This window comes from Suricata suricatta, chromosome 6 (genome assembly GCF_006229205.1).
Source record: "Suricata suricatta isolate VVHF042 chromosome 6, meerkat_22Aug2017_6uvM2_HiC, whole genome shotgun sequence".
Lineage (NCBI taxonomy): Eukaryota > Metazoa > Chordata > Mammalia > Carnivora > Herpestidae > Suricata > Suricata suricatta.
In genome coordinates this window covers 49,055,468-49,070,366 of record NC_043705.1, presented here as the reverse complement: position 1 = coordinate 49,070,366, position 14,899 = coordinate 49,055,468, and the positions used below count along the sequence as shown (strand labels likewise).

The following is a 14,899-nucleotide window of genomic DNA, read 5'->3' as shown; positions in this document are numbered from 1 at the left end:
CCGTGGTTACTGCTGTTTCTCTAGTCCTGGCTACAATTTGCAACTATTACAGATCACTAATAAGGAAAGTTGAACTTTAAGCATCAGCTCTGTCGAGTGCTGGGCTAGGAGTTGGGCTACATCCGGTTGGGACACACCCCGGCGCCCAGGAACAGGCTGGAAAAGGAACCCCGAGACAAATGGTCATTCATTCTTGGCGCTGGGACTGGGGATCTTGGGGACAGTTTGTTGTTGTTGTTGTTGTTGTTATTGGTTTTTGTTTGTTTTGTTTTTACCCATCTTGGTACTCCCTTAACATTCGCGGCCTTGGGAAATGGGGGTGCCCGGCAGGTTGAGAAAGGGAAATACCCAAGGGTTGTTTAGACTTTCCATCTGAGCTCATAATGTCCAGATCCCCCTCATTTGGCGGAGGACCGTGGCTAGAGTTCAGACACAACCTAAAGCCCTTTACGAGTCAGTGCATACTCTTGAACTCCAGACTGGCACCCTGAAATTTGACTATCCGTACGATTCACTCTTGTAACAGTTCTGTGCCCCTAAGTGCCAGCTTGTCGATTTATCAGGTTGCAATTAAGCTTTTTTAGCAGGACATTGAGCGGCTAATGGAGAAAATGCGGGACGTAAACCGCCCGATTGATTCGTAGTTTTTCATTAAGGTCGGTCGTATAGGGGCGCCTGGGTGGCTCAGTCGGTTGAGCATCGGCTTCAGCTCAGGTCATGATCTCATGGGTTGTGGGTTCGAGCCCCGCGTCAGGCTCTGTGCTGATGCTCTAGCTCAGAGCCTGGAGCCTGTCTTCAGATATTGTGTCTCCCTCTCTCTCAGACCGTCCCCTGCTCATGCCGTGTGTGTGTGTGTCAAAAATAAATAAAACATTAAAAAAATTTAAAAAGTCGGTAGTGTAAGGGACACTCTAGCCTTGTAGCACAAACACAGCAACTCAGACCCCTTTGAACAAGAGAGCTGAACATTCCCCTTAGTTATACTTGATCACACAGTGCTCTGTCTTTTCTTCCTCTTCATTATCAAAGCAACAGCTACCGGCAGAAGTGCAAAGGCCGGTATATAAATATGTTAGGTCACCCACTCCTACCCCCAAACTCCTGACATGGTTTCCTATCATTATTATTTTTTTGTGTGTGTTTATTCTGAGAGAGAGCCAGAGAGAGAGGAAAGGGCCAAGAAGCGGGGAGACAAGATCTGAAACCTGCTCTGAACTGATAGCAAGAGAGCCAGATTCGGGGCTGGAACTGCTGAAGGAAGAAATCATGACCTGAGGGAAATTAAGAGTAGGTCACTTAACAGACTGAGCCCCCCTATTACTTGTTTCATACAAAAACAATCTTGTGCTTTGGCTTTACACTGGAAGTCTTCCAGTATCTCACATCAATCTCATCCTTTTAAGTGGTTGTCTATCAGGTATCCAAGGCCAAATTTGGGACAAAGACAATGCAGTAGTTCTCCATCTGAGCAGGAATCAGAATCATGGGGAGGATTGGTTTAAAACAGAGTGTGAGGTGGATGAGGGGATGGGTGAAATAGGGGATTAAGAACACAGTTATTGTGATAAACACTGAGTAATGTAGAGAACTGGTGAATCACTATATTGTACACCTGAAACTAACATAACAGTTAATTATACTGGAATTTTATTTTTTTAATGTTTTATTTATTTTTGAGAAAGAGACAGCGTGAGCAGGGGAGGGTCAGAGAGAGATGGAGACAGGCTCCAGGCTCTGAGCTAGCTGTCAGCACAGAGCCCGATGTAGGGCTCAAACCCACAAACCGTGAGATCATGACCTTAGCCAAAGTCAGACGCTTAAGTGACTGAGCCACCCAGGCACCCCTGGAATTTTAAAAACCAAAAAAAAAAAAAAAAAAAAAAAAAAGGTTGCTTGGTGTCTCTCCTAAGTTTTGATTCTGGTTTACATTTCTAACAAATGCCCAAGTGATGTTTATGCTGTTGAGCATGACACTTTGAGAAACACTATGGTAATGGATTATAACACAGATTTTTTTTTTTTAATCCATAGTAAAACAAAAAGGGACAGATGTGAGTGTGGAGCCATTCTTTAGAGAATGTCTCATAATATAGAAGGGATAATACAATTAGCTAACTACCATCATGCCACTCTAGTGAGGTATATGTTTCAGAGTTAGTATCATTAATAAATAATAAAACTAAAGAGAACAGCACCATGAGTGCTTGCCACCTTAACGGGATGATCAAACACGGTCACTTCAGTAGTGTAACAACTACTATATGACTCCAACGTGATGCATAAATTGTACAAATCACCTATATTCTTGCCGGAATGCATAACCTGAACTTACCTATGAAGAAACAATCAAACAAGAAATCTAGAATGAGGGACATTCTACAAGACAAATGGACTAGACAGTTCATGTCCATGCCTTGAAAAACAAAAAGCACGACTATTGTATATGGAGACAAATTAATTTTAATTAGAACGTAAATTGGCAAAAACGTTTGTAAAACATTTTGGGACGACAGAAAATTTGCATATGCACTGCATATTACACATAGGAGTTAACTGTCTTAGGGTGGTAAAGATTGGCTGTTTAGGAAAATGACTGAATTCTTAGGAGATGCATGACCAAGTATTTTAAGGTGACCTTGACATTTAAAATTCAGTTTGAAATGGCTCTAAGTAAGAAAAATGTATGCAAACATATGCATATATCCCCCAACCACACACAAGTACTTTTCTCTCTTTACATCTGTAGTTTTAATATCTGCCTACCTAAGTACCTAGAACTCTTCCCCTTATTGGGAAATAATCCTCTCTTATATCCTTGGAATATTTACGGAAGTCTCTCAAGTACTTGCCCACAGAGAAAATATGGTTTCTAAGTCTTTTTAAAGACCCCCAATTCCAAGACACAAAGAATTCCAAAAAATTCTGAAAGAAAACAACTACTTAGAAGTTGAGCAGTTAAAGGGTGCCTGCGTTGCCCAGTTGGTAGAGCAAATGAATCTTGATTTCGTCCCAAGTCAACATCTCAGGGGTGTCTCTGTCTCTGTCTCTCTACCTCTGCCCCTAACCCCTGCTCAGTCTATCTAAAAGAAAAGAAAAAAAGAAAATATTTAGAAGGAAAATGAGCAGTTAAATAATCTCCAGATCAAGGAAGCACTGCAAAAGAAATTTTAATGACCAGAAAAAGACAAAAAGGAGGGCTTCAGAAACAAGCTATCTCAAAGGAGAAGATATAATGGCTTTAACCACTAAACTGCTTGGAGTATAGGGGCGCCTGGGTGGCTCAATTAGTTGATCGTCTGACTTCAGCTCAGGTCATGATCTCATGGTTTGTGGGTTAGAGCCCTGCGTCAGGCTCTGTGCTGACAGCTAGCTCAGAGCCTGGAGCCTGCTTCAGATTCTGTGTCTCCCTCTCTCTCTGACCCTCCTCTGTTTGTCTGTCTCAATAATAAAATGAACATAAAAAAAAAATACACGGAGTATTTAACTTAACGAGAAAAAACAAAACCAAAAACAGATAGTGAGAATTGATGTAAAAGCTAAAATTACAGGGGCACCTGGCTCTTGGTTGTGGCTCAGATCATGGATCTCAGTTTGGTTCTTGGGTTCAAGCCTCCAGTATGAGTACGTGCTTACAGTGAGAAGCCTGCTTCGAATTCTCTCTCTGCCCCTCCCCACTTACTCTCTCTCAAAATAAATAAATAAATAAACAAAAAATTAAAAAAATAAAAAGCTAAAACTACAAAACAAAGGTAGCAGAAATGATAGGACCAAAACTTGTTCTTTCAGTACATGTGCTGCAAAAGCGAACACAAAACCCATTCTCTCAACACACCAATAAAAACCCTCCAGGAAAGCCCAGTTAGAAAACAAAAGTATCGAGAATGAGAAACAAACGATATACACTAACCTGTAATTTAAAAAATCTAGAATAGTTATTTCCTGTTAATAGAGGGAAGATAACTCCTAAAAAAAAAAACCTGGCAATGGAAAACATACCATTTTGAGCAAATCCAGGCCAAAGGACTTTACAGTTTAATTAAGCTAGTTTTCAATGAACAAATAATTTCCAATTACGAGATGTAAAAATGTAAATGTCTTTAATCCAACTTAAAGGTGGTAAAATAAGGGAAAACCTAGAAAACTTTAACAACAAACACTGAGCCGGTTCCCCAAATGAGACGCAAAATCTCAAAGAAACAGATTAAATCCATGTATCATGAGCAAGAATTCATTCCACTCTAGGAAACCGTTAATGTGGAATATTATATCATAGTAATAACATTATAAGCTAAAAAAGTAAATGAATTTCCACAGCCTTCCCACTTAACTCTAAACAGAAATAATAACACTTTGGCTTTCAGCTCAGAGGCAATAGTGCAACAGTCTTCGGTCATTCTGAATCTGGGTTCATCTGACACCAACCGCCTCCACCACGCCGCCTAAGTTTGACCCCAACGAGATCAAAGTCGTATATCTGAGGTGCACTGCTGGCGAAGTCGGAGCTACGTCTGCTCTGGCCCCAAAGATCGGCCCACTGGGTCGGTCTCCAAAAAAAGGTTGGTGATGACATCGCCAATGTAACCAGTGATTGGAAGGCTTTGAGGATTACAGTGAAACTGACCATTCGTAACAGAAAGGCCCAGATTGAAGTGGTACCTTCTGCTTCTGCCCTAATTGTCAAAGCCCTCAAAGAACCAGAGACAGAAAGAAGCAGAGAAACCTTAAGCACAGTGGAATTATCACTTTTGATGAGATTGTCAACATTGCCCGACAGATACCACACAGATCATTAGCCTGAGAACTCTCTGGGACCATTAAAGAGATTCTGGGGACCGCCCAGTCTGTGGGCTGCAATGTTGATGGCCGCCACCCTCATGATGTCATATATGACATCAATAGCGGTGCAGTGGAATGCCCAGCTAGTTAAAAACTATAAAGGAAAATATTTTAATAAAGGATCATCTTTTTTCTAAATTTCTAAATGGTTTTATTTATTTTAATTGGCCTTATTTAAAAGGAGTTTATTGGACAATATCTGTTTACCTTTACTTGATAATTTCAAAAGCTATAATGCACTAAATCTCTAAAGATGAGGTTGCAAATGGTGGAAGCTGTTTTTATTTATTTTTGAGAGAGAGAGAGCGTGAGCAGGGGAGGGTCAGAGAGAGGGAGAAACAGAATCTGAAGACAGACTCCAAGCGCTAAGCTGTCAGCACAGAGCCTGAAGCGGGGCTCGAACTCACGAACCGCGAGATCATGCCCTGAGCTGAAGTCGGATGCTTAACTGACTCAGCCACACAGGCGCCCCAATAAAGGATCATCTTGACAACCAAAAAAATAAAAAAATTGAAACCGATAGACACATGAAACGATGCTCAACGTCATTCATCAGGAAAATACAAATCAAAACCACCATGAGATACCACCTCACACCTGGCTGAAATTAAGTCAGGCAACAAGAGATGCTGGTGAGAATGCAGAGAAAGAGGATCTTTGCACTGCTGGTGGGAATGTAAACCAGTACTGCCACTCTGGAAAACAGTATGGAGATTACTCAAAAAATTAAAAATAGAACTACCCTACCACCCAGCATTGCACTACTAGGTGTTTATCCAAGGGTACAGGTGTGCTATTTCAAAGGGACAAACGCACTCCAATGTTTATAGCAACACTTTCAACAATAGCCAAAGTATGGAAAGAGCCCAAATGTCCACTGATGAACAGATAAATATGTGCTGTATATATACACAATGGAGTATTACTCAGCAATCAAAAAGAATGAAATCTTAACATTTGTAACTACATGTATGGAACTGGAGGGTATCATGCTAAGCAAAATTAGTATGAGAAAGACAAATTATCATATGACTTCACTCATATGAGCACTTTAAGATACAAAAGAAATGAATGTAAGGGAAGGGAAGCAAAAATAATATAAAAACAGGGAGGGAGACAAAACAAGAGACTCTTAAATATGGAGAACAAACAGGGTTCCTGGAGGGGTTGTGGGAGGGGGGTGGACTAAATGAGTAAGGGGCATTAAAGAACATACTCTTGAAATCATTGTTACGCTATACGCTAACTTGGATGTAAGTTTTAAAAAGTTAATAACAAAACAAAATATCTAAAACATAAAGACTACTCAAAGCCGAGGAGCAAAAGTATTAAATGATAAAAATACTTAAAACAAGATAGGGCTGTTTATTATTTTGGAGATCCTATTACAATAAATACCATAAACATTGAACAAAACACAATCTTTAGATTTAAGGCCTAGAAAACTCCATTAAAACAAATGGAGGAGAGAAAAAAACCCAATCGAGTAAACCTGATGTCAGTTGGGCAAGAAAACAACTAGCAACAAAATTAGTGGGAAATAGATCCTTATTTACAAGTGACAAAAAACCCCACAAACCCAGCAATAAATTTGACAAGAAAAGTGCAGTAATTATGTAATTAAAATTCTAACATTCCATTGGAGGGCATGCAACAGATCTTGGAGAAAAATGCTTCTGGATGGTTAGATATGATGCATACTCAAAACCTCAAAGGAGCTTCTCGATAACTGGACATAACTTTATAATGTTCTTATGTTTGAAACTGCCCCCAAAGAACAGAGAAATAGTGCTTGTTTCACTTTACCATATAATAGTGTAATTAATAGTTTAAGTTTGTCACAGGAACAAAGTAGATCAGGAAACAATAGATGGGAATTAATGTTTCACCTCAGCTGGACACGGGTAATTTTGATCATGTGGAACTGGCATAAATGGGCAGCCATCTGAAAGTCTTTATAACATGTACAGAAAGTTTGAGGGATTATAGATATAAATAGGGAAAATTCCGAATTTTACATGTTTATGGTTTTGAGATAGTAGTCTTGAGATCAACTCCAAAAGCAACTATAGGAAAAAAAAAACAGATTTGATAATATAAAAACTCCAAAGCATCTGCATGGCAAAAGACAAACAAACAAATGGAAAAACCTTACATAGCGATAAGCAGTCAATGAAAATTTATTCAACTAGCCATCAGAATTAAAATTAGGATAGCAAACAAGGTAGATTATTTCTTGCCAAATTCACAGAAACTGGATAACCATTATCTTCGGTTCCAGCAAGGACGCAGAGAAACCGGCACTTTTATACATTGCTGAGGACACTCGAGAGTCACCTGGCAGCAACTGCCAAAACGCACACCCTGGAGAGGCTGCGGTCAGAAAGGAGAGCATGGTGCCAAACGACCCACAGGCTTCTACGTAGGAGCAAAGAGGAAAAGCAATCTGAAGGGCAACAGCAGAATGGTTGAGTATAGTATACCCATACTATGGAACGGGAAGCCCACACACAGGTAAGGCCTATACACGTTTAAAGAAATTGCTTATTTATAGAATGATTCCATTGCCTAGAAATCCCCATAACAATTTTTATACACATATTTTTATTTATAGAAGGAAAAGGAGGATATACCCCAAACTGTTGGTACCTTCAGATGGATAGGATTAAACTGTAAGAGAAGGGGGTAGGGAGTAAATTAACTTTTTAAAGATACTTCTATACGTTTTGAGGAATTTGGTTTTATTTGACCAATAAAGTGAAAAAGTAAAGAACAGAATATAAAGTTCTTATTTTTGCAAGTGAAAAAGTTGATATTAGCTAAAGTTGATAATTTAAGAAATAGTGGTAGAAATAAAAACTACATAGAATTATGGCAGCAACCACCAGAAGAAACAGAAAACAGGGGACTAGGGGTAAAGTGGCAGACCTTTAAGCAGGATGAGACAGCATATTCTCCAGATAGTGGGGCTTACATGCAGCATGCTCTAACGAACGGCTTTAAATGCCTTCATGACCACAGTAATTCGTACAAGAATGCAAAGCCAGGTACATGAAATAAGAACCACACACGTAACAATTATATATATGTGCTGGGTCCCAACAAACTGAAAGCGCTTTTTATATTCCCCATCATATCTTTAACACACCCTTTAGGTCACCCTTGAGTAGGAAGTAGCCACATTTAAATGAGTTAAGGTATAAGAAATAAAAAGGACCACAAGCTTTATTAAAAGTAAGTAAACATAACATATAATATATACAGAAGGCACATGGTGCCAATTTTATTTGCAGTTATTACCGTACTCTAACTCATGTTACAAGTTACACCTTTGCCACAGCCTTGGCTAAATCTTGAACTAGTGCAGAATTTAGTTGTGCTAGAGTGCTGATCTTAGCATGCTTAGATGTAGCATACTTGTTCTTGATAGTCTATAAGAGAAAAGCATAGTCATTAATGAAGGGAAAAATAAAAACATCATAAGACCAAATAGTACAGGTGTTCACTTAAAACGAATCCTTCAGGGGTACCTGGGTGGCTTGGTCGGTTAAGCGTCTTGGATTCGTCTCAGGTCATAATCTCATAGTTCATGAGACAGAGCCCTGTGTCAAGCTCCACAATGCTGACAGCATGGAGTCTACTTGGTGTTCTCTCTCTCCCTCCCCCACTGTCTCTTGTTCTCAAAAATTAATAAACTTAAAAAAAAATAACATTATATATGAAAAAAATCAACTCCTTCAAAATAAACGAGCCATTTATAGCCTTGAAGTCTGAAGTATTTTAATTCTCCTCCCAACATCCTACAATGCCCCCGACTTACCATGTGCTTTGTGAGCCCACGATTCACCATGACTATATTCTTCGCCAGGTGTTGCATAACATTTAGAAGGGATTCTTCAGTGTATGACAGGTAATGCTGTAAAGTTGGTGTCTACGGCAACAGAAGTTGATCTTAGAAATACTCATCAAGAATGGATCTCAGAAAATTTCTGTAAATTAGTCAAGCATAGAGGAGGAAGAGGGATTCTGGAGGACTGATTATAACTGAAATTTAAGATAAACTTAAGATGCCTTCTTCCCCAAGGACTCTTGTCCCCTGCTTCTCCAGGATCCTGTACTTGAACCTATTATACACTAATGTGCTCAAACCTAATTAAACCTCTGTAATTACTGACTAGTCTACCCCCAAAGCTAGGCTCCAAATTGTTTGACAGCAACATTCACATGCATAATTCCATTCCTAAGGCCTAGGGTGGCACATGGCACAGAAGAGAAATATGTGTAGAATCAGTGGGGTGTGAATGGACACCTAGCATGTCATTTGACCTGCCTGAGAGTCTTCATCTGTATAGAAAGATTAAATTAGGAAACGAAATGGGAATATCTTATGAACACACAGCAAACAAGATATTTTTAATCATTCTCAGTAGATGCCCTATTTTTAGAAATCATTTGAATTGTCATTTAATGAAAACAGTCCAGTATTCATCCAAAGATCACTTAAAAAACTTAAAAGCTTAGGGGCGCCTGGGTGGCTAAGTCAGTTGAGTGACTGACTTCAGCTCAGGTCAAGATCTCATAGTCTGTGAGTCTGAGCCACGACTCAGGCTCTGGACTAACAGCTCCGAGCCCGGAGCCTGCTTTGGATTCTGTGTCTCCTTCTCTCTGTGCCCCACCCCCCTAGCTCATGCTCTGTCTCTCAAAAATAAATAAATGTTAAAAAAATTTTTTTATTTTAAAATAATTAAACACTTAGGGTAACCTAAGTCTATGGCAAGAGCTTACCCATTCACCATTATCAAGAATTTTTAGTGCTAGGCAAAAAGCTCCTGCTGCAATCTGAGAAGGAGGAAAGTGCACCATATCGTAATCCAGCATAGTTAGTTCCATCAGGTATTTGGCCAAAGTATGTTGCTCAACATCAACCTGAAACAAAACCAACAGGTCTGTGAACTTTTATCAGAATTCTGTACTAGCAATAACCAGTATACCCACAACTGTATACAATTATTTGTCTAAAAACTCTCAAATGCTGGGGCGCCTGGGTGGCTCAGTCAGTTGAACATCTGACTTCGGCTCAGGACATGATTTCACAGTTCATGAGATCAAGCCCTGCATCAGGCTCTTGCACTGACAGCTCAGAGCCTGGAGACTGCTTCCTATTCTTTGTCTCCCTGTCTGCTCCTCCCCCATGCACGCTCTGATTCTCTCTCTCTCTCTCTCTCTCTCTCTCTCTCGCTCTCAAAAATAAACATTAAAAAAAATTTTTTTAACTGTCAAATGCAACTGCTCCTGGAAAGCCTTAACGAAAATATTAATACATAGTTTGATTAGAAATAATGAACATCTTTATGTCTCCCTCATGTAGTTACAGTTGTGAGCTAAATTAGGGCTATGTGATGAGCATTATTTTCATAATGTATCATACTAAAGATTATCCAAGAAATCTATACCTCTCCAATCTTTGATGCTCTCCGAAGGAAATGCAGGGGTAGAGGGCGGCCCAGACCAAAATTTAAAGATCTTAGAATCTTCATTTCCATCTGTCTGATTTGGTGCTTTGTGTAAGTGTTGTCGGTTACAAAGGCAAAGTCACCAATTTCTGGAGGGTACATTTCTTCATATTTGCTTGCAATAAACATGGAAGTGACACCAACCAGCTGCAGCATCTTCTTGGGTACACAATTATTCTGCAATGGGAATTCCAAATGAACTAATATGTACTTGAAAATGGAGAAGACATAGCTATGAAGGGAACATGGGAAACAATACTCTAACAGCAAAATCAGAGTTATTGACACTCTATCCCCTAAGACAGATGTTAGCTGGAAAAGTGTTTCTTAGGACTCAGCTGGAACCCTGGAAGGGAGAACCCTCAGTGACTGAATTTTGCTCACCTGCATGAACCGATCAATAATGGAAACAGTCATGTACATGGTCTCCTGCAGTAACCTGAATTTCATTTGAACCTGTACTAGCCAGTCAATTAGGATGGCTCTCATGTTTCCAGTGACTTCACGACCCAGCAGGTATTTTGGTCTTACGGCTTGCTCTTCCTGCAAAAGAACACTGATTATCCTTTCGAAGCAAGACTCCATGTGACATTTCTGATCAGAAATTACTATTTTACCACAGAACAGTAATGGAGCATTTAGAATCTCTAACGATCGTCAGATTAATTCTTCAAACTGCCATTACAAACATCTCTATCACTGAGGAAGAAAGCAAACATTAATTAGGACAGTTTGACAGGTTTTTCATATTGGCAAATCTCACTGAGTTCAACTTACCATCACTGTTACCTGCTCACACTCTCACCACTTCAGCCCCAAGATATCCTGCCTTCATCTCAGATCATTTCACTAAGAATATAAACCCAGAACCTGAGCTTTATGAAGTAGGGAAAAACAGTACCAGCTAATTTCCAGACCTACTGGAACCTATATGCTACCCCTCTCCTGCTATAGGATTTAAAAAACCCCAACACACCATAAGTAAAAAGAATGAACCATCAAGGACCAACACATACATCTACTAAACCTACCCCACCAAAACAATCGTATAGAAAATCTTTTGGATGTCCAGAAAAACCAGGCAAAAGAGAAAAGATGTAAAAAGGTGCTGAAAGAAGAGAATGCCTTAGAAACACACAACTGGGCAAATGTGTTTGCTTTTTTGTTGGCATACAGAGTGCTTCCTTATTTTGGCAGGGAGGAGGAACAGAGGGTACATAACACTGACCCGAAGTTTCAGAAGTGATATGGAAGGAAACCAAAAACTTTATTGTACTTTAAGACACAGAAAATGGGGCGCCTGGGTGGCTCAGTCAATTAAGCGGCTGGCTTCGGCTCAGGTCATGAACTCACGGTCCGTGAGTTCGAGCCCCACGTTGGGCTCTGGGCTGACAGCTCAGAGCCTGGAGCCTGTCTTCGGATTCTGTGTCTCCCTCTCTCTCTGACCCTCCCCTGCTCATGCTGACTCTCTCTCTCTCTCTCTCTCTCTCTCAAAAATAAAGTAAAACATTAAAAAAAAAAAAGACAAAAATTTTGCTGGTGTTACGTGCATATCAGTCACAATGACCCAAAATACCTTGCACCGCTGTTGGTTATAATTTTTCAGCATATTCTCCATTACCATCTACCTCCTGCCTCTAATCCTCAAACTCAGAGCCTGGGAATTGGCCACTCCTAACTGTGATAGATATAAATATATCATTTAATCTATAGCATTCATTAGAAAGAGTTCTGGGGGCACCTGGGTGGCTCATTGGTTAAATGTCTGACTTTGGGTCAGGTCATGATCTCATGGTTCACTGAGTTCCAGGCCCGCATCAGTCTCTGTGCTAACAGCTCAGAGCCTAGAGCCTGCTCCAGATTCTGTGTCTCCCCCGCTCTTTGCACCTCCCCCACTTGCACTCTCTCTCTCTCTCTCAAAAATAAACATTAAAAAAAAATTTTTTTTTTAAAGAGTAAGAAAGAAAGAGTTCAGGTAGTATCCAGTGTCACTCTAAACTTTGTCTGTCCCAAATGGCAAATAAAGATATTCTTGGTTTGTTTAGTGACTTCATTTTTGGTACTCCATGGAGAATTGCAAAGTGGAATTTACTATTAAGAAACACTACTTATATCCTGCTTGAATTCTTGTAAACAATGTAAAACATCGTTAATAAAGCCAAGCACAGTTTGGAAAAAACAAAGAATCTAAAAATAATACAGACCTCAAGTTGTCTCAGATAGGCATAAATATCTTTCACATATTCACTACAAAGGTTTGGATCAGCTCCATCTTCTGCATCCACATCATTCACTGCAAGAATTACATCAGAGAAAGCCTGACACAGATATTCTTCTGCTGGGGCACATCCAGAAGTTTCCATTGGGCTTGGAGATGGAGTATCAACCTTGAAACAGAGAAATCTTTTGAAATAGTAGCAAAGAGGAGCATGCCATCTGGGGATGAAGGTCCAATTATTGGTACCAATTCAAGACACCAACTGCTACATAGACATATAAAGTATAAGTCACAATTTCTCTTTAGGACATGATTAATACGTAAATGAACTGTCCAAACAGAATAAGCCAATTAGAAGTCAGCAGAGTCTCAACATTAGTGAGTAAAATAGAGAAAAAGCAAGTAAAATCACATTCTAGACTTTCTTCCAAAGGAAATGAGTAAATAACAAATCTGTTTATGAGTGTCCTGTTAAGTCAATCCAAATGAATGACAGTCTTTTGTCTTCATTTCAAAACACGGACTGCTTCTCACTGCCCAGAACAATACAACTTCTATCCTCACTACTAAGGATTCACCGAGTTCATTCGTTATCATTAACCATTTCCTTCAAGCTCCAGTTTCCCCTTTGTTCAAACAATTCATTGATCATGTCCTTCTAGTCAAGCTCTGTACAAGATATGGTCTTTACAGTGTCCTCAAAGGGCTTTGAATTTAGAAGACAGAAGTAAATAAAGTGAGGAGACAGAATCTAGGAATAAGGGTGGGGGAATGTTAGGGAAAGTTTCAGGAGTTGATGCTTGAGCTGTTCTGAAGGACGAAAAGATTACTAGCTAAAAGAGTGTGAGAGTGGGAGAGGCCTTTTTTTTTTTTTTTAAATAAGTAGGACAGTAGGGGTGCCTGGGCTCATTCAGTTGGATGTCCAACTTCAGGTCAGGTCACCTGAGGTTGGTGGGTTCAAGCCCTCTTTTGGGCTCTATCCTGTCAGCTCGGAGCCTGGAGCCTGCTTTATATTCTGTGTCTCCCTAGCTCTCTGCCCCTCTTCCACCAATGTTCTGTCTCATCTCTCAAAAATGAATAAATTTTAAAAAGCAAAGACCAACAGTATGGGAATTTCAAGGCAATCCCACATAGTTTGGTATGACCAATTAAAGACTGTACATGCCACAGGTTCCATGTGCTATTTCCAGAATGTTCATACTAAAGCAACAGCCTCAAATCTCCTACCCTTAACTACTTTGCTTTTTAATTAAGTAATTAATTAATTAATTTAGGAGAGTGCGAGCTCAATTCAGGGAGAGGGGCAGAAGAAGAGAGAATTTTAAAAAAAAATGTTTTATTATTTATTTTATAGAGAGAGACAGAGACAGCATGAGCAGGGGAGGGGCAGAGAAAGAGAGAGAGAGAGAGAGAGGGAGGGAGAGAGAGAGAGAGAGAGAGAGAGAGAGAGAGAGAGGGGAGGGGGAGGGAGACACAGAATCTGAAGATAGGCTCCCGGCTCTGAGCTAGCTGTCAGCACAGAGCCAGACACGGGGCTCAAACCCACGAACCGTGAGATCATGACCTGAGCTAAAGCCAGACGCTTAACCACTTAACCGACTGAGCCACCCAGGCGCCCAAAGAAGAGATAATTTAAGCAGACTCCATGCCAAGGCAGCAGCCTGTGCTTGATCCCACCACCTGGCAGATGCCAGGACCTGAGCAGAAATCAAGAGTTGGAAATCAAGAGTGGGATGCTCGGGGCGCCTGGGTGGCTCAGTCGGTTAAGCGTCTGATATATTCACATAAATGATGTTTAATTAAGTTCTTAGTTTTAGTTTTTGAGGCTAAATGTTAACTCATCTTCTTACCTACACTCTGAAAAGCTCCATATTCTTTTTGCTTTACACTTTTATATATTTCAGTGTTACAGGCTTATTAATTATCCAGTGGCCACATTAGGGAGTAAAAGGATTCAGATCATCTGTTTCAGTCAGTAAATTTTGGTCAGATGGCTTGTACCGAAGACAAGAAAGTCTTTGATCCATGCGGCTATAACTAAATACTATTAAAAAGAGGGGGAGGGGACTCCCGGGTGGCTCAGTCTCTTAAGCTTCTGATGACTCTTGATTTTGGCTCAGGTCATCAACTCACGGTAAGAGGGTTCAAGCCTTGCACTGGGTTCCACCTTGAAAGCACGGCACCTGCTTGGGATTCTCTCTCTCCCTCTCTCTGCCCCTTTGAAAGAGAACTTTCTCTTGGTTTCAAATAAACTTAAAAAAAATTTTAAAACATAGGGGCACCTGAGTCAGTTAAGCATCCGACTTCAGCTCAGGTCATTATCTCACAGTTC

At 40.1% G+C, this 14,899-nt stretch overlaps 1 protein-coding gene and 1 pseudogene across 1 annotated transcript in view; one reads left to right on the top strand and one right to left on the bottom strand.

Moving 5' to 3' along the window:
* The first annotated feature begins 602 nt into the window (after positions 1–602).
* On the top strand, positions 603–4,950 carry LOC115293433 (annotated as a pseudogene).
* A 2,042-nt stretch (positions 4,951–6,992) lies between these two features.
* The window catches only part of CCNB1 (cyclin B1), an 11,826-nt gene continuing 3,919 nt past the window's right edge, over positions 6,993–14,899 (bottom strand). The window contains exons 4-9 of the mRNA XM_029941344.1: positions 12,554–12,736; positions 10,734–10,892; positions 10,290–10,526; positions 9,622–9,762; positions 8,657–8,767; positions 6,993–8,267 (exon numbers count right to left, since the gene is read on the bottom strand). Of these exons, the coding sequence (XP_029797204.1) occupies positions 8,160–8,267; positions 8,657–8,767; positions 9,622–9,762; positions 10,290–10,526; positions 10,734–10,892; positions 12,554–12,736 (939 nt within the window). The 3' untranslated portion in view covers positions 6,993–8,159. The remainder of the gene's footprint in view (positions 8,268–8,656; positions 8,768–9,621; positions 9,763–10,289; positions 10,527–10,733; positions 10,893–12,553; positions 12,737–14,899) is intronic.